Source organism: Tripterygium wilfordii, chromosome 9, assembly GCF_013401445.1.
Source record: "Tripterygium wilfordii isolate XIE 37 chromosome 9, ASM1340144v1, whole genome shotgun sequence".
NCBI lineage: Eukaryota > Viridiplantae > Streptophyta > Magnoliopsida > Celastrales > Celastraceae > Tripterygium > Tripterygium wilfordii.
This window is the reverse complement of record NC_052240.1, coordinates 5781064-5799927: the sequence shown is the minus strand read 5'-3', so window position 1 is coordinate 5799927 and position 18864 is coordinate 5781064. Positions and strand designations below refer to the sequence as shown.

Genomic DNA, 18864 nt, shown 5'->3' with positions numbered 1-18864 from the left:
TCAATAAGGTCAAATTTGAAATAACATAATTATTTTGTGTAGCTGAATTGCATTAAATCATAGTGTTTTGATTTTATATACCCACTTACAGCCCATATTATATTTTCTATTTGGTAAGTCCACCAAAGTCTATATGTTAATTCGGTCAAGTGTGTGCAGTTCATCATTCATTACTTTCTGCCAAAGAGGGTTAAAACTGGTCTCTTGGTAAGATTGAGGCTCATGAAAGAGAGAATGATTGAAAATATAACATAGTCATTAAGATAAATAATAGGAGTTTTTACCCGATCGCTACGGCGAGGTGCTGGAGTAGATCCATCCGACGAATAGGCATCATTTGAAGGCAAGATGTGTTTCTAGGAAAGGTGGATGACTAAGTGGAGGTATATATGTATGTGGTAGATAGGGATGTTTGATCAGAAAAAGGGATTAAACATGTCTTACTAGAAGAAGAATTAGGAAACAAATTTATGCAGGGGTGAATAAAGAGAAGAGGTGTAGTAGTGCGCAAGAGATGAAATTTGAACATATAGGAGAACATCTTGTGTTCCAAGAAGACAACATGGCAGAATACACGAAGATGCTTTGAGTAAGGATCCTAACAACGATAGCCTTTATGTTCAATATCATACCCAAAAAATGAACATAAGCATGCACCAGACTCTAATATTGTACGCTCATGTGGTTGAAGTAGGAAAAAAATAAACATACCAAAATATTTCAAGTGAATTTAATTTGGATGATGATTATATAGATGCTCGTAGGGTGATTGATTGTTAGTAGTGGGAGAGGGACCATGATTTATTGCATAGATAGGAGTAAGTATAGCTTCACCCCAACATTAAGAACAGAATCAGATGTCATCGATCTTGATAGTTATTCAGTGAATTTTTTGGGACTTGAACCTTCATGTAGTGTATGTATGTCAAGGTTATTTAGGATGACATAATAGACGAACTTTGAATTAGTGATCCTTTTCGAATAATTGGACACACAACACACATAAACTTTTGATAAAAAGGTCATTCTTTCAAATGATGTCAAGTTATATTTTTGGTTGACAAATCCATGAGCTATATATAGCCAATGATGCACCTTTCAAATGGTACACAACCCATTTCAAATATGTGTCATGTCCATTCGCAAGAGTCACAATCCATACCCCTTTGGATGAGACATGACTAATCATGACGAAGAGTCATGTCCATTCGGATGGATCACAACCCATTGCATCTCGCAACCTTCTCTACACTTTTCTTCCTTTATTCAAAATAAAAACTCTTTATACTTTGAAAATATCCAACACATAGTACATCTCAAAGAGGAAACTATTAATGTCTTATCCAGGATGTTGATTCATGTAATGAAAAGTGGTCAAAAGTTGGTATTGATGAAAAAATAAGAGGTAGTATAGTGTTTCTTCCAAAAAAAATCCCAAAGAGCTTTGGTAGTTGATAATTTGCCAAACTGAAGACTGATGGAGTGAGCACAAGTGTTGCGAATCCAAGTAATAATCTAGTGATTTTTTCTATCCCATTCCTGAAGACAATCTATGTATTTAGGTTTGGTCTTGTCACTTGCTTGTTATGATTCGGTGATATATCGCATAGCCTTCGACCCTTGGGAAAGCTAGACATTGCTTGACAATTGGTTTACAACTATTGGATGATGAGAAAAATATTAAATGAAAATGACTTTGCCCTAACTTGATGCATTGTATTTTCATATATTCTTCAACATGACCTGTTTCAGTGAGTCATGGACTTTTGACTATGTTGAAGTTTTATAAGATAAAAATTCAAATTATCATTTTCACTTATATTTCAATGATTTATCATGAAACTAATTAACCCCTACCCTCTGTTCAAAAAATATTATTTATTTATGTTAACCTTTTGAATTACTTTAGGAGATCAAACATCAAGATAAATGTTGATTAATTAACCCCTACCCTCTGTTCAAAAAATATGATTTATTTATGTTAACCTTTTGAATTACTTTAGGAGATCAAACATCAAGATAAATGTTGATCGATCAACAATATCATCTCAATAAGTTGTATTGTTGTAATTAGCCTTAAATGATATTATTTTAATATTATCTTAATATTATCACACGTTAATATCATTTTCTGACTCCACTCATGCTTGGGGATTATATGTTCAACTAACCATGATTTTTTTGAGAAACTTAAGTCTCACGTACACATTAACACTTTATAACTCATCTCAATATTTAGAAAGAATAGTAGTGCTAGGTAGCCCATATAGTGGTAGCCCAAGTCTCTTAAAGAAAATTTTAAATCGTTTTAACTCTCAAAATACATGTTAAATTTTTTTTAAAAATTACATATTCAGAATCAACACATATAATTTTTTCTAATAAGATCCATTGTCGATGAGTTTTATTTGATAAATTTTAATTCCATTATTTTTTTCAATGGAATTTCTTAATTCCATTGTTTTTTTTTTTCAGTGAAATTTCAAAAACAAATAATTCAGAACTGAAATAATGAATTTTAAATTGTGTTTTAAAAAACAATAGAATCTATATTAAAACAATAAATTTTGGACAACGAATCCTGAGATAAAAGAAAGAGTGGACTATATGTCATTTTCGTAAAAAGAATGTGTTTATCTTTTCTTTTTATTTTTTAAACATGAGAATTCAATCATTATCTTTTAAATGTGTAATAGATAAAACTATACGTCCCGACGATAACTCGTAAACCAAGAAAGAACGTGTTTATATGTTACAAATTTTCAATCATTTTTAGTTACAACGTGATGCCATTGAGGCCAATAACTATGGTGCTCTTCTGGTACCGCTTGTCCGTGAGGGCACCTAAGTGAAGCACCATATCAATACTTTACAACATATGCCAATATTTAGAAATAATGTGTTGATTTGATTATTTAAAAATTATCAATAAAGTATGAATTCTCCCATGCGCACATAAAATATACACCATTATTTTCATCATTGATTTGAAACATATAAGACCTAAAGTAGTGTGATTCATTTGTCATTTCAATCATTCACAACTTCATAAAGTGGTGTAATTTTAAATTTGCATAGGAGAATTTTTCAACAGTAAAAAGGGAAAGAAAAGTGAGTTATTTGTTATAGCTGAGTCTTTGTTATAGCTGAGTCTTTTGGCTTGCTCATATTTAGCCCATATTTGTGCCCTTAAGCCCATTATGAACCCCGACTCACGGGCGGCCCACTAGGATCCTCTCAGTCTATGACTCCGCAACCCACATCCGACATCTCCTCTACTACATTCTCTTCTCATATCTTGCCGACGAACCCCTAGAGCCGCCGCCCCTCACTAGAAGATCTCAGTTTTTTTTTCTCTGAAAGTATGGCACTCGACGTGGCGCCGAGAATGCGGTGGGGAGAGTTGGAAGAGGACGACGGAGAGGATCTCGATTTTCTGTTGCCTCCTAAGCAGGTAATCGGCCCCGATGAGAATGGAATCAAGAGGGTTATTGAATACAAGTTTGACGACGCTGGAAATAAGATCAAAATAACCACAACCTCCCGAGTCCGCAAGCTCGCCAAGGCTCACCTGAGCAAGAGAGCGATAGAGCGCCGCAATTGGCCCAAGTTTGGTGACGCTGTCCATGAGGATGTTGGTAGCAGGCTTACCATGGTCTCCACTGAGGAGATCCTTCTTGAAAGGCCTAGAGCCCCTGGTTCGTCTCTCTCATACATATTGATACTCTTTATATATTGATGAGTGTGAATGGACTAAAGAATTGGAGTTGATTGTTTTTTATTACGTATTTTAGGTGCGTTGATATCAGAAGTTTCTAATAATCAACAGTCTTTTTTATTGAAATTGAAGTATAAATTTTAGGAGGAAACAAATTTTTTTTTTTAAATTTAATGAGGAAACACATTATTTTGGGAATCAAAGAAATTATAATGACAATGGATTGAAAACTTAGGTCTCAGCAATGTGGATATTAGCTATGATGATATAATATTCATTATTTTTAATAGCGTAAGATAGAAAATGAAACTAAGCTTAGAATTCTGGGTCTATTCAATACTCTATTCTGGGTGTATTCAAATTGGTCTATGGTCGATTCCGCTTGCCTATTATGTTGGAGAGTGTTGTTATCCTGTCTTTGTGACATTCTTGATTTTTTCCCCCAATGATTTCGAGTCTTTTTGGGGCAGCTAATAGTATTGGGCGTTAATAATGAGATTTTGTTTGGACATGTCTACGTACCAATTTCTGTCTATGCACAAGCAGCATAACTTAAGAGAGTGATCTGACTTTTTTTGACACCTGCTAAGAAGATTTCAATGTTATGCACAGAGTCATATTGATTACCCTGAATATTTGATTAGTGGTTGCACTCCTGCAACTCTACATCTACCTCTGGGTCCATACTAGCCTGTACTTGTGTTTTCTTTGGGGATATTTCTTTTGGATCAAGCTTCCGAGTTAAATGGTCCATTCACAGCAGTGTGACTTCAAATTCTCTTATTAAGAACTACATAAATTTGTTCTGTTGTATATTTTTGTTTGAACACTTATCATGTGCTTCTACAAAATGCTTAGTTTAGTTTGATTTAAGATAAGTTTACAGTTTGCAATTGTTGAAACTGGAAACAGATTCTGTTAGTATGTTTTTGTTCTGGAGAGTAATTAAACTATTTCTAGTGGTTTTGGCTAGTGTATAATGTGAATAATGTTCACTTCACCTTTTCTGACTATTTTATCATGCTATGCAATGATATCTTGGGAACTAAAAAATATGCATTTGTTTGTATTTTCTAAGTTGAGTACTTTCCAGCATATTCTCTACAGTTTTGAAATATGTGAGGGGCATGGTTTCTTTTTGCTCTAAAATAACGTGTTTTATTTCTGTCAAAAATTTCCAGCAACCCTAGTTTATCTTTAGTGCTTTTTCTTCTAGTACTTGCTTATATTTGATTTGATAATGAAGTTAGTCAGATGTCAGTATACTTGTGTGCCTAATTTGCATGTTTCCGTTTTTGAAAAGTCATGCCCCTTACCTTAAGTTTCTTGTCTATTTTGAGTTTTGACTTAATCGTAAGGCTGTTCTGCTTTTGATACCTATTTGATTTATTATTTAAATACGGTGGCTAATTAGCCAGTCACATATCGGCCACATGGCTATTCTATGTGAATGGTCAGTAAGCTCGCCAAGAGCAATGATTTTGGTAGCCTCTATTTGTGAAGCAGAATTACAGTCTGGCTTCCAGGCTGTTAACTACATTTCTACTACTTTTTGTATGAGAAAAGGTACTAAATGATGGTAGCAAGGGGGTCAACAACTTTAATATAGTGAAGCAATGACATCTAGTAATGCAATTACCTATGTCAAAATGTCATATCCAAATATAATTAATAGTGAGCCATTCATCTCTACAGTTTCACAACGAAGATTCTTTCCAACAGAAGCTCTTTTATTTTCTATTCTTTCGTCTTTAGTTATCTTGTTTGGAGCTCATTTTCTTGTCGAGAAGCAATGGATTTTTGAATTATCAGCCAGCTTGTATTATGTCTGTTAAGTTTTTGGTTGCTTTTTTTTTTTTTTTGTTGAATGTTGGTGTTGTTGCCAATAGGTAGCAAGCAAGAAGAAACCAAGGTAGCTGGTGACAGCTTGGCTCAACTCAGCAAGGGAGGGACAGTTCTAATGGTATGTAGGACTTGTGGTAAGAAAGGTGATCACTGGACATCTCGTTGCCCATACAAGGATCTTGCTCAACCGACAGAGGCTTTCATTGATAAACCGGCTGCATCAGAGACTTCTCTTACCGCTTCTGCTGGGACCAAGGGAACGTCAACATATGTTCCTCCAAGCATGAGAGCTGGTGCTGAGAGAACTGTGGGGTCAGATATGAGGAGGAGAAATGAAGAAAACTCTGTGAGGGTCACCAATTTATCAGAAGACACCCGTGAGCCCGATTTGCATGAACTATTCCACACATTTGGCCCAGTCAGTCGGGTATATGTAGCTATTGATCAGAAAACTGGTATGAGTAGGGGTTTTGGTTTTGTCAACTTCGTAAACAAGGAGGACGCTGAGAGGGCTATCAACAAGCTTAATGGATATGGTTACGACAATCTCATCCTCCGTGTTGAGTGGGCCGCCCCGAGAGCAAGTTAGGGAATATGGTGGGACTAGCCTTTTAGTTTCCTAGATTTCCAATCCAGTATATCATGCTGGCAAGTGAGGTTTGTAACTCTTGGTTTCATTATATGCAAGGGCCTTGCGTTTGAGTTTCTTCGGCAATGAATTATTTAAATGTATTTGGTAGTTTAATTTTATTGTTTTGTTCAATATGTTGTGGAATTATAGCATTTTTTTGAAGTACAGCCATGTTCACATGGCCAAAATTAAACTATTAATTCCTCTCTCCTCTCTCCTGCCTCCTAAATCCTAAGTACTACTCTCTCTAGGGTTGTAAATTGTAATCATATCATCGTTGTCATCTATCACTAGTCCGTGATCGAGTGATTTTTCGGGGTTCATTAACACCAGCAACAAATTTCCATAAACCATGGAAATATAAACACGAAAAACCCAGAGTAGTAGAGCACTGAACAACACCATTGCAAGATACAAAAAATCCAAATTAAACTCTCACTAATCAGAGACAGTGATCCAAATCCACAAAATACCCAACGGCAAACCATTGACCCTTACCAGCACAAACACTGAAAAAACTTATGGCAAAAGCATCGTTTTAAACTAATCTAGTAAGCATGACTAGTGTAGAAGTATACAGTAAAGAATTGATTCGTTCAGTTGCTTTTGTTGAGATTGTGTTCAAAATGAAAATAATGAAGACCATTGCACTGCCGGAGGCGTGCAAAAGATGGATAGAGTTACAGAGGGAAGGAAAGATGTGCCATATCACCTGCTGTTTCATGAGCACACAAAACGGGGCACTCCACTTGAACACTTGAACACGCTAACAACTACACCACCATTGCTCCCTGATAAAGAGCATTCAGCATTTCAGCAACAGCAATATTAAAACTCTGTTTCTTATAATCACGATTAAGAATTGAATCACGTTCGACATATACAAATTAGTATCAGCCACCAACTGACTTTCGGTAAGAGAACCACTTATCAAGCTCTTCTACAAATCACTGGCTGGTAATAATATCCTTCCGATGAATATCAATCTAATTGCAATATATGTGTATATATGTATACATATATATACATCTGCCTATAAAGTAACAATAATAAGAGTCTTCATCTGTATCCCATCTATAAACGACCAATAACTAAATCCATAAATACAAATTAACTTGCACTGTCTTGTTTTTTTCCCAAATGCAAAATAGAATTAACATAAATACTTTATAATATCTCAATTGTATTAGATAATTCAAAATGTGCAAATAAAAAATATACACAATGGATCTAACCAATATGGTACATCCGGGAAGCACTATGTTACTCTTGCTGTGATGTTAAAGCACAATGAACCCCAGCCGTGAAAGAATTAGAACAAGCATATATGTATATGCAAACCTCGCAGATACATATATACATATAACTTTGTATATAAACAGAAAGAACTGCCAAACCTAACAAAACTGCGCCAGGGTTTGTAGGAAGTCAGCTGCTCATGTCGGTGACTCAGCCAGAAGAAGGGTGTGCCACCAGCCACAAGCAATATTTTTTGGGACACAACCCTCAATAGTGATCTGGGAGGGAATCTTGCGATCGATCACGTCTCCAAGGCCTAGCTGTTTCAAACGAACATAAATTGTAAGTTTATCTTAAAATAGCAGTGCCGCCATTTGGAAACCAGAATAGCAAAATATAATCAGCAAAACCAATCAATTAAAGGCAGAGTTATATTACGGAGTAATGGAGAAGCAAGAGAGGCTCTATGCTTCAATTCATACTCCTTGATGTTGTGAGGTGTCAAAAGCCCAATTGGCTTGATATGGTAGATGATCGGTGTTAGAACAATACCTGTCCATACTTGTTCCATCCCCAGCAGAACACTTTTCCGTCCTCTTCAAAAAAGCGAAGCATATTTAGTTGTCGTGTTAATGCATGAGAAAACAAAAGGTTCAAACGTTAATAAAGCAAGAGAAATGCTAATCTTTGTTACAACACCTAATTAAACGTTTGGCCTCCATCAGCTCAAGAAGCATTGTCACATTATCTCAAGGCTACCGCTGCTACAGCCTCTCAAACACAGATTTTCAAGTGGTCCTAAAGCCAACCAATATCATTAAGAAATGATTGGCACCCTCCAAAACCAAATAAAAGATATGCATCTGTTGGTATTTTTTTCAAGTCTTGAATTAGCTATTGATATGTATTTTGCAAGCACACTGCAAACTTTTTTTATCTTGACAGGAGAAGTATTCAGTATTTGATTTGTCATCAACAAGAGAAAAATAATTTATTTATGGGTATCTTACCCAAGGGCTTCCATAAAATGGAAGCTGATGAAAGTCTTAGATAGTTGCATTGAGCTTTAACCTGTTGATGCCAACTACATCACCCAACAGTGGTGTTATCCTTCAGTTGCTTGATAATACCAGAAAACATTTTCTAAGAAAAACATTTTGAACTCAAACAATGATATTCAGCACTTCAATAAGTGCATCGTGCAAATTCAATACATACATGCACAGGAATCCATGAAGTTCAGCAGTTGTTTTCCACAATAGTAGTATTTTTCTTGGGCTTAAGGCCACAAATGGAAGTGTGTAGTGCATCACAAACCTACCAGTGAGTACAGCACTGTGACGAGCCCCACAAGAGATAACCTTTGCCTGCAAATTTTCCAAATTTGGAGTGTCCAGGAGCCTAGGGAGAGTCTGTTTCAGAAATTTTAAAAAATAAATAGTAACGTCAGTTTCATTTTCTTTCCAATCAAAACAATCATAAACAACTCATTATACCATCATCAGTAACACTAACACTTGAGTACATTGTTTCTTTTTCAGTTACAGAAAAATGGTATAGCCGAAACAACAATCATAAACAACTCATTATACCATCATCAGTAACACTAACACTTGAGTACATTGTTTCTTTTTCAGTTACAGAAAAATGGTTTAGCCGAAACCCAGTCGTGATGTTTCATTCTCTCTTTCTAGAACTTAATGTTAAAGCTTATATACAATACACCTAGCAATCCACTCTAAAACTTAAAAGCAGATAAAACTAAGAGTCATCAGGCCAATTCTAAAATTTCAGAAGTAAAACTAGTCCTTGTAACATCATGTTTCAGCACTGCAAAGGAAAAGGACTTGCAATATGTTAGTAGAATGCGCTAACTATGGAAATGATGCTTGAAATATACCAATTTTATGTCGCCCTTCAATTCGAATTAGCAAAAGCAATGTCTCCTTGCATAATATGGATTCCAAACATCCATGATCCGAACGTGAATGAGTCGAATATAGAGTGTATACAAGATAAGTGAAAACAATAAGTTCATGAACATGAACAGCTTAAGTCGGTATTTATTGAAAAATAAAGTTTCACAAATTCATTTAGATCATAAAATTGAAATGGTCATTAATTACTCGATATAGAATAGAAAGAATTCCTAGCAGTAACTCATGACCAACTTCTAATTGGCACTTTTCCTGTATAAAACATGATGCATTTTTACTGACAAATTTAGTTTAACCATGCATTTTACTTCATTCCGCATTCTGGTTATGAAAAACTAACAGGCCTTTAAGAGTTTACCTCAGCTTGATCACCCCCAGTTCCCAATTGACCAAACTGATTCCCACCAAATGCATACACATCACCGTCTGCAGAAATGCAGACAGTGTGCCACAATCCTGCTGCAACACCTTCTATCTGGATCCCCAGTAAGGAAGATACACAAGTTGGGCTTAACTCATCATCTGTGCTTCCTTGCCCACACTTGACAAAACAATGAGGCAATAAAAAGATTTTCACTAATTCGCAATAACAAACTAAAATATGAAGCAACCAAATTGATCAAGAGAACATATGAGAGAATGGTAAAAGGAATAGAGTAGATAATCCCTTGCAAGAGTGATCTTCATCTTGATTTACTGGCTTTTTTCTCCACCAATTTCAACTTTACCTACATATTGATCCTGAATATCGGTTAATAGTCAAGAAAATCCATCCTGTTTCAGGAGGGATATGAGGATTGAAAAAGATGAACATGCCAATAAATTCAGAAGAACAAGGTTCCAACAAAGTATACTATGAATTGACAAGTTTAAAAAGCATTCATCATGAGTTAACCCAAGAGAATTAGTTCATGTCTTGTGCTTCAACTCAACTGAATTTAAGTAGAATAAGCTTTGAGTATAGAATAATGAAGGAGAAATATTGCTTCTAGAGTGATGTGGACTTAGGAAATTACTAGTAAACCACTGTTTACAATGTGAGATACATTGTTTGCTTGAGCACAAGCATCGGGTGTATTCTTAAGAAGGAAATCGTATTGTAAAGATGCATAAATACGACTATGGCCCAATGTAATTAGAACCGTAACAGAATAGAGAACTTTTCCCCCTCCCTGCCATCCAGGACCCATAAGTAGAGAACATTTACCGAAAAAAGAGGTAACACTAGAATACATTAACAGAAGAAACAACTTGAAAGGGGCATTAGGGTAGCAAAACAACTTGAATAGTCCACACCACATAATTCAAATAAGGTGATATTTACACCATTTTAGTCAAGCAAGTTACTGAAGCAACTAATAAGGTACATGAAACTCTGAAACATTAGAGAACCCAAGATTAATGAGTTTTAAGTGCCAAAAAGGGCATAAAGATTGAAGGATGATTTATTTGAAACTCTGAATATAGGATTATATTTGTATCTCTGACTTCTTATAAATCACAAAAACCTTACTTGTGCTACCATTCTTAATATTGCACCAACAGTATGTTATACCATTTCAATCCTAATGCCAAAACATAATAATAGAAATCAGTATATCATGACTTTTCTCCAACTCTCACATGTTCCAAAACGTTCAGGCATCACTTTTCTGCCAACCACAGCACATGATTGTCCAAATATGGAATACCAGTCCAAAGATCGTGGGTTGCAGATGGAAGTCAGACTTAGTTGATGGAAAATAAGAGTGAAGCACAAATCGTGTTTTCATCATAACGAATGGGAGAAAAAACAAGTCATCACATGCGACTAAACTAGCTAGGACTTGAACTGGAACCATTAGTCAAGTTATTCCAACAAAGATAAAAGAATACCCACAACAACTTCCACCATGGAGAAATTAGTGCAAATGGCTTATTACTTTTGAACAAAGTCCCATCTTCACCTTACAAGTTACTTCACGTAGGTCAATTAGACAGATTTTGCAACAGGTATTAAAGCAAAGGGAGAAACGAGAAACCCCAAAATGTATTTTGCTAGCTCAATTCAGAACCAAATTTTGAATTCTTCTAGAAAGACAAAATTAAATTCAAATTGGAGGAGCACGTTGCCGACTTAGTTCAGTACAGCATAACCAATGATATTCACCAGAAGTAGGCAGAAGCAGACTCTGGCATACGTATAGTTCCAACACTTACTAATGAGAAAGATATTACAATAATTAAAACTACAGCCCTAAAATTGATCAAAGTCTATAATTTCCAAAAATTTAATTCGTGGAGAATATAACATGAGGGATTAATATAAGCCAGAGCCTGACCAATCATGCAGCTAATTAATCTCTAAAGTCTACCCTATTCAATAGATAATAATTCATAGAAGAAGAAAGAAATGAAGAATGTAATTTTACAATGAAAATAACTTGCTATTGCAGAGTACCTGTCCATAGAGGCCCCATCCAAAAGTAAGGACCGCTCCAGCATCTGTTGATTGAAGAGATTTTATTAGGACATGAAACCATGACAGCATACATAGAGATTTATCTGACATGGACTGAAGAGATAAAAGAAAACAAACCAGATATCCAACTAATTGGACAGCTCAGCTTTACATACTATACACAGATTAGCTGCCAAATCTCCCATTTAGACTGTAAACCTAGTAATTTCACTCCTACACCCTCATGCTCTTAGAACCATACAAGAAAATAGTTATATAACTAGAGAAATCCTATAGTAAGCTAAGTTCTATCCAATACAAAAGGAAACATACAATCTAGTCAATCTAAAACATTGTTATCAAATTCATACCTGTTATTACTGCACTATGTCTCCCTCCACAAGCAATCACCTTTACACAAGTTCCAGGAACCCTAAAACCCTGTCCCTCCGAACTCATGCTTCCCCAAGTAAGTGCTGCAGTTCTATCTTTCGCGTATGAAGAGGGGTCGATGCAAGGCACAGGATGTGGAGAGGACACCATTCGTATCCTAGAGCCTAAACCAAGCTGCCCTTCACCTCCATAGCCCCAACCCCACACTTGTCCTACATCTACAAATTTAAGATGATTACAAAACATCGAATAATACTTTACGTTAAAGATCTGCACATTGGAGACAGACCAACAATAAGTCTTCGTAAGGGTCATCATGCCCCAAGATATCAAGAGGTTACCTGACAATGCTAAGGTATGCCGCCCGCCAGCAGCAACAGTGGTGATCCTCACACCAGGGTTCAATGCAACAAGACAAGGCAACGCTGAGAGAGTTTCATCACCTGATGATGAGCTTTCAGCTGCTTGTTTCGCTGCTGATATTCTCCTTCGCTTTGTACTGTCTTCTCCCCCTCCTCTACTATCAATACTAGTCAACGTTCCACCGCTGGATCGTGAGCCTTGTGATTTGGGGCTCACTACAATAGAAATTTCATCAAATTAGTTAAAAAAACAACTAAATACACTCAATTTTTCATTTTTTTATAAACTAGCCGAACTGAAGCACCTTGTTCTGTTGAAAATACATTTTGGCTTTCAAATGCATCTTTTTCTAATGTTGCCCCAGTCGACGGATAGCCAATCACCTTTCCAGAAGGAATACACTCTTTCCATCCCCAAGTATAAACTTCTCTACTATCTGTATATACCAAAAATAAAGTATAGGGCTCTGTCAGTCATATTTTTCAATTGATCAGTCAGAGCTAGTAATCAAACTTATAAAATTTCCTTTCTTCATCATACTGAAGATGCTATGTTTTCTTTATTACATATAAAAAGAAATCAATATTACCAGTAACTGCAATGCAATGGGCCCAACCTGCTGCAGCTCTTACAATAGAAGCTTCAGTTGGAAGAGGGAAAGGCTCTGGGATTTCCTGAACAAGTGAATTGGAAAAATAAAAGAAATGATCAGTTCAAGTACGAAAAACAAAAAAGAAGAACGAATTGGCAGAGATACATAGTGCTGCACTACCCCGTGCTTCCCAGATGTGATATAGCTTTGACCTAGATCATCTGTTGAACCCCACGTTATGAGTTTTCCAGACTCTGATTGAGAAACAAAGCATGAGTAAGACCCAACTAGATATAAATCAATAATAGAAATGGATGATTGAAGCTTGAATTGCATAACACCTCCTTAAAGTTGGAAAAGAAAGGAAAGGAAAGTTGATGTAGACCAAGAATTAGAAGGCAAAACCTATGACTTAAAAGTATATACAGACAAATTCCCATAAGTATGCAATTTTATGCACCATATTCATTAAAAGAAGAAACCTAAAAAATTACTAGAAAATGAAAACAAACAAAGTTCACAGAAGCAGAAATCTCCAAATCTGACGGTCCAATTATTATAAATTTTGTCTTGCGATTGCAGGCACTACATGACGTTCAAATTCGGCATATAAAGGATAGAGTAAAGTGCCAAAAAAACCAAAGAACTACACTCCACTTCAAAATGAGAGAAGGATAATTATTTTAAATTGGAAGTGAAAATTAAAGGGGAAGACAATAAGACATTATCTCGTCAGTCATAATTGTAGCAAAATAACAAAGAGAATAATCAAATAAAAATTTCAAGAGGAGCTGAAGAAATGCTCATTTGATTTGCAACTGTTTGGTAACCCAGAAAAGATAAATAATGAACCTAAATACATTATGAAATCTGAAATCATAGTCGTCTTAGACCAAGAAGAGCAAAATTAACAGCTTTCTCAGGCTGATTTCACCCTCCGTGGAAAGAAAAGAGACTTGAAACATATGGTAAAAATCTTATTTTTCTCTCATTTCTCGGAAATCAAACAGAGGTAAATTCAGCAACAACATTGCACTTAAAACACGAACAGATCAAATCAATAATTATTTTTACTGCAAGTCTTCCAAATCGAGAGGACAAAAATCAAAGAGCAAAAGCAAGCACCAGAAATCGCCATCGCGTAACCACAACCCCCTCCGCAAACATCCTTCCACGCATGCCCTGTGGAATCCACGAATGCAGGACTCCGAATAACTACCGGAGACAAAATCGGTGACCTCTGCGGTAAAGCTCCAGGAAGATATCCCCACATGTAAACCAACTGCTCCCTCCCAACCTCCTCCACCTCCACCTCCATTTCCTCTCCTCTTCCCTCCCCATTCATGTCTCTCTCTCGCAAGAAAACACTAAAGTACAACAGAAGCTTTGTCTTCGCTGTCGGAAGTTTCGTCTCTACCCCTCGTGGCTTATTCGAGAGCTCTAGGGCATTTTGTAGTGATTTTTCATCTTAATTTTTGTTGTGTTCGAACTAGATCTACTCATACTCACCACGAGACTTGTAGATCTTATTGTTTTCCTTCGATCTGTTATCACATCATTATTTTCGATAGTTTCTGTGGTGATTTTCATGATTTTTTGGCTCTGATGTGAGATCTGCAGATTACATGAGATATGTTATCTGTTTCGATTAATTTGATATCTATCATAATGTTATCTGTCTTGCTAAATGTTATTTGTTTTGTTAAAATGTTATCTGTTTGAAGTTCCAAAATAACCAAAACTGATAACATATCAGAATATATCCAAAACAGATATAATATCTGTATATTCATATTCGATTTCATAATAATATTAAAAGATACAAAATATATATAATATTGACAGATACAAACAAATTTAATATCATATAAGAAACATATATAATATCTGCAGATTCAGATATGATTTCATATGGAAAAAAAATGTTTGAAAAAGCAATAAAACCTCAATGGTGATGCGTCTTAGTCTATGGAGTTGATTGGAGGTGTTGATGGTCGTCGGCGTCGGCCGTATTGGCAGGATCTATCTCTTTTTCAAACGATGGTCGTGATTTCACGAAGTTTTTTAGACGACTCAAGTGATTTTTTACTGTTGGTGATGACTGAGCTTTGATCGGGGTGACCTAGAGTTTCATTTTGGTAGTTCGTTTGTCAAAATGATGGTCGGACGGGCAACTGTCGATATGGTGGTGCAAGGAAGAAAAAGGAGGAAGAAGAAGAATGAGGGAGGGTATCTTGATAAGTTACTAGACTTTATCTTTTTTTCTAAAGTTTTTTTTCGATTGTCCTTGTTGGAATACAACTTTTAAGTTTTGTCCTTATAGATAAAAACCCCAAAAAAGATTAGGTAAAGTAGAGTTAAGGGAGAGGCGAGTTAATAAGGGATCGAGGGGACTGATCGATACTTTTTATTGCAAGAAATACTTACAACTCAATACCGATGGGTTTATCCCACTCGTAAGTGTACGTGTCGACTGACAGTATAATAGTGAATGGGGTCGAATCCACGAGGACTGTATTAATTACCAACTATAACTACTAACAATAGTGTAAATTAATTTCAGATGCTTCTAATATCAACTAACAATAAAATAGGACTAAATATCAATGAATGAAAACTAGCTTGGGTTTGGCTTGCCAACTACCTCCACCTGTGCACACAGATTAATATGCAATCACACAATTTAAAAGTCTAACAATGTCAATTGAAAGGCCTTGGTCCAGCTACAGTCAATTAGATTTCCCTAAACAACGATCCTGACTTTGGTCTAGTTGCAAGATCTTTTCTTATCAAAGGAGTCTTGGTTGGTCTATCCTAAGAGTTTCCTAAGACAAGCATAAGCACTAGGAAATCGACAGTTGCACAATCTAGGATAATGGTCTATTACCCAATCAATTATGTCCTATGTTCCCAAAACTTGGATCTTACGCAAGTTCTTGTTACTTCGTCAAACACCGGGTCATGGTCAGCCGAATATGTTTAACTAACAATTCCTAAAATTATGATGTTGATCAGGCATGCATAACAATAAGAAATAAGCAATCAATCCAGAGAACAAAGAATTAAACGTAGTCTGATTGTCAATTAAATCTGTGCACAAGGTTTGTGGTAGAAGAATTACCAAACCCTAGTTAGAAAAGAGTTTAGCTACACAGTCATAATAAAAACCATAAAGATACTCATTAACAATGTTCGAATCAATGGAAGAGTGGAGATTTGCTGAAGAATTGGACTGCCAAGCTTGATATCTCCTCTCCTCCTTCTTGCAGTCTCTCTTTGTTCCGAATTAGGTTTCTGTTTTCACCCCCTGCAGCGTGTATTCTCCCTAACACATGAGCCCCTTTATATAGCTTTAAAACCCTAAGTTGGCCCAGCTGTATTTGCCACATCAGCAACATAAACGTGTAGACTAATTCCCGCGTTCTGCTGCCGCAATAGGTTGCAAAACAAGTTGCAAATTCTGTCCAATGCCAGCTTTACCCTCCAGTAGTACCTGTTCATAAAAATACCAATATGGGCAGTATTTTGCACTAAACAACATAGAAAAATAATAACTTTAAGCCCAGAAATATAGGTGTATTTTACACCTAACAAAATCCCCCAAACTTCAACCTTGCTTGTCCTCAAGCAAACAATCAAGAAAAAGTTTAAACCATTTAAGCATCATTTGAAAAACTTCAATCGAGAATTGGCATTACAAGTACCCTCTCATTATTTCAATGGACCGTTGACGTCCGGTAGAGAATTGCACAACCTAAAATCTGCTCACAACTACTTCAGTTTACACATTTATTTTCACACACCCTCACAAAGGTACACACATAATATATAAAAGAAAATTTTCACTCAAGTGTATAAGGGTAGTGTTTACTCTCTTATGAACTCATAACCTGCAGTCATATGCTTGCATGTCCACCAACCTTACTTCACACTAAAATTCTCATTCAATGAATCAGAAGGACTTTATTGGGGGCAATAAATTTGGCTAAGGAAGGCTCAAAGATGCACAAAATAAATATAAATTGGATTCAAACTAAAGTCATCATAATCCAATCACAAGTAAGTTCAATGTAACAAGGATAAGCTTCAAAGAATAGCATATGCTAGATAAATGTACGGTTCAAACAAAACATGTGATGATCATGTTATATTCCATAGAGTCTCAAAAATAGGCATCCATCATAAGACTAATCCTAACTCCATCTAACCAACCAACATAATAGAATAACAAGAGCTTCCACTCCTCCAAACTAACAAGTCAGAGTATCACCAAAACTAGTCAGAACATCAGCACATCAACCAAATAAAATCAAGGTAAGGTCCCGTCACGAATCAAGTCAAACATCTCCCTCTGTCGAGCCTCAAATCTCTGCTTCTTACACGCACACTCCTTGTTCCGCTTTCAACCTTTGGTAACCATAGATAGATCTTGAATCAAGAGCAAACCTTATTAGAATTTTTTTCTTGAGAGACTTCAGCTTCTCTCTTTCTTCTCTTTTTTTTTTTTGTTTTTTTTTTCATTTTTTTTGTACTGGCTGCTTCAGATTTGAGTCTCCAATTTTTGTATGAGCTTCAGGTAGCACTTAGGTTACAAACAGGTTGCAAATTCTCCAAAACTCTATTATAAGCATCTTTTAATATTCAGAACTGCTTTCTTTCAAACACCACACTTAAACTCCTCATCATCTTATCAATAACCTTCCAAACACCTCAACCATAGCCTCATGATGGAATTCTATTTTTATGACTTATGAAACATGCATAACACATCACAAAGATGAGAAGGTTTATTGCAAGAGAATAATATGCAATCAAAGGAATGGGAGCAAAAGCAAGGTTCAAGGTAGGCCAAAATTTACAAAGAATGCCTTCATCCCTTTCAAAGAATAAAAACTTAGCATTTACTTCAGATGGTCTAATGCAAGTTCTAGGTATACAAAGTCATAAAATTCATAGCACACAAAAGTTCTACAGGCTCCTCACAAGCTAATTGGTGATGCAAATAATATGTAAACTAAGCAGACATTCATTGCAAAAGATCATGCAAAGAATCACACCATCAGTCTCAAAAGCACTTCATAACAATTAAGCACAAGTACGCCAATTCTCTTCTCAAAACAATTTAAAAAAAAAATCAAAATTTTTCAGCAAAAGCAAATTCCCTCTCCCCCAAACTTGAAATCGACATTGTCCTCAATGTTTAAAAAGAAAGGACAAAACGAAAATTTGTGATGACGAAAATAAATAACAAAATTAAGTGAAGGAAAAGGAAGAGAGACTTAGCTGATTTAAGTTGTCAAAATGGTGCTCCTCTTCCACATGGGTTACCTCCCATGAAGTGCTAAATTTATTGTCTTCAGCCGAACATAGTCTTGGACTCTGTCAGAGATCAATAGCGTGGAGGAATATCACTTCATCCATGGGAACTTGTACATTCTCCCAAAAAGGCTTCACTCGATGGGCATTAACCTTGAATGTTTGATCTGAATCTTGATGTTTTAACTCTAATGTGCCATGAGGAAACACATCTTGTATCACATATGGGCCATGCCACTTGGATTTGAGCTTGCCCGAAAAAAGTTTCAACTGAGAGTTGTACACCAACACCTTCTGCCCAACAGAAAATTTTTTCCGCACAAGCTTCTTGTCATAGTACCTCTTGGCTTGCTCCTTATATAACTTTGCATTCTCATAGGCTTCATGCTG

General features: G+C 36.0%; 2 protein-coding genes across 7 annotated transcripts; one reads left to right on the top strand and one right to left on the bottom strand.

Moving 5' to 3' along the window:
• Window positions 1–3268: 3268 nt before the first annotated feature.
• Window positions 3269–6390, top strand: LOC120006678 (eukaryotic translation initiation factor 3 subunit G-like). The gene is made up of 2 exons (XM_038856811.1): window positions 3269–3698; window positions 5608–6390. Exons 1-2 carry the CDS (start codon window positions 3365–3367, stop codon window positions 6150–6152), a joined length of 879 nt encoding a protein of 292 aa, XP_038712739.1. The 5' UTR covers window positions 3269–3364; the 3' UTR covers window positions 6153–6390.
• Window positions 6391–6735: 345 nt separating this feature from the next.
• Window positions 6736–14535, bottom strand: LOC120005080 (ultraviolet-B receptor UVR8-like). Of its 6 annotated transcripts, none has more exons than XM_038854528.1 (12): window positions 14284–14535; window positions 13339–13412; window positions 13156–13240; window positions 12871–13002; window positions 12545–12781; window positions 12182–12421; window positions 11811–11854; window positions 9729–9911; window positions 8755–8845; window positions 7986–8029; window positions 7592–7753; window positions 6736–6985 (listed from the first exon to the last, which is right to left on the bottom strand). In XM_038854528.1, exons 1-11 carry the CDS (start codon window positions 14501–14503, stop codon window positions 7631–7633), a joined length of 1473 nt encoding a protein of 490 aa, XP_038710456.1. In that variant the 5' UTR covers window positions 14504–14535; the 3' UTR covers window positions 6736–6985; window positions 7592–7630. The 6 variants fall into 6 exon arrangements, 5 of the variants coding, with proteins under 5 accessions (XP_038710456.1, XP_038710455.1, XP_038710459.1 ...); XR_005469724.1 differs by lacking the exon at window positions 6736–6985 and adding an exon at window positions 8133–8231 and having other exon boundaries at window positions 7657–7753; XM_038854527.1 differs by lacking the exon at window positions 6736–6985 and having other exon boundaries at window positions 7323–7753.
• Window positions 14536–18864: the final 4329 nt, after the last annotated feature.

Coding starts and splice junctions, on each gene's coding strand:
- LOC120006678 (XM_038856811.1), top strand. CDS start 3,365: ATGGCACTCGACGTGGCGCCGAGAATGCGGTGGGGAGAGTTGGAAGAG. Junction 3,699..5,607: donor TGAAAGGCCTAGAGCCCCTG/GTTCGTCTCTCT, acceptor TGTTGCCAATAG/GTAGCAAGCAAGAAGAAACC.
- LOC120005080 (XM_038854528.1), bottom strand. CDS start 14,503: ATGAATGGGGAGGGAAGAGGAGAGGAAATGGAGGTGGAGGTGGAGGAG. Junction 12,422..12,544: donor GCATACCTTAGCATTGTCAG/GTAACCTCTTGA, acceptor TTAAATTTGTAG/ATGTAGGACAAGTGTGGGGT. Junction 9,912..11,810: donor GATGGGGCCTCTATGGACAG/GTACTCTGCAAT, acceptor TGTTTTGTCAAG/TGTGGGCAAGGAAGCACAGA.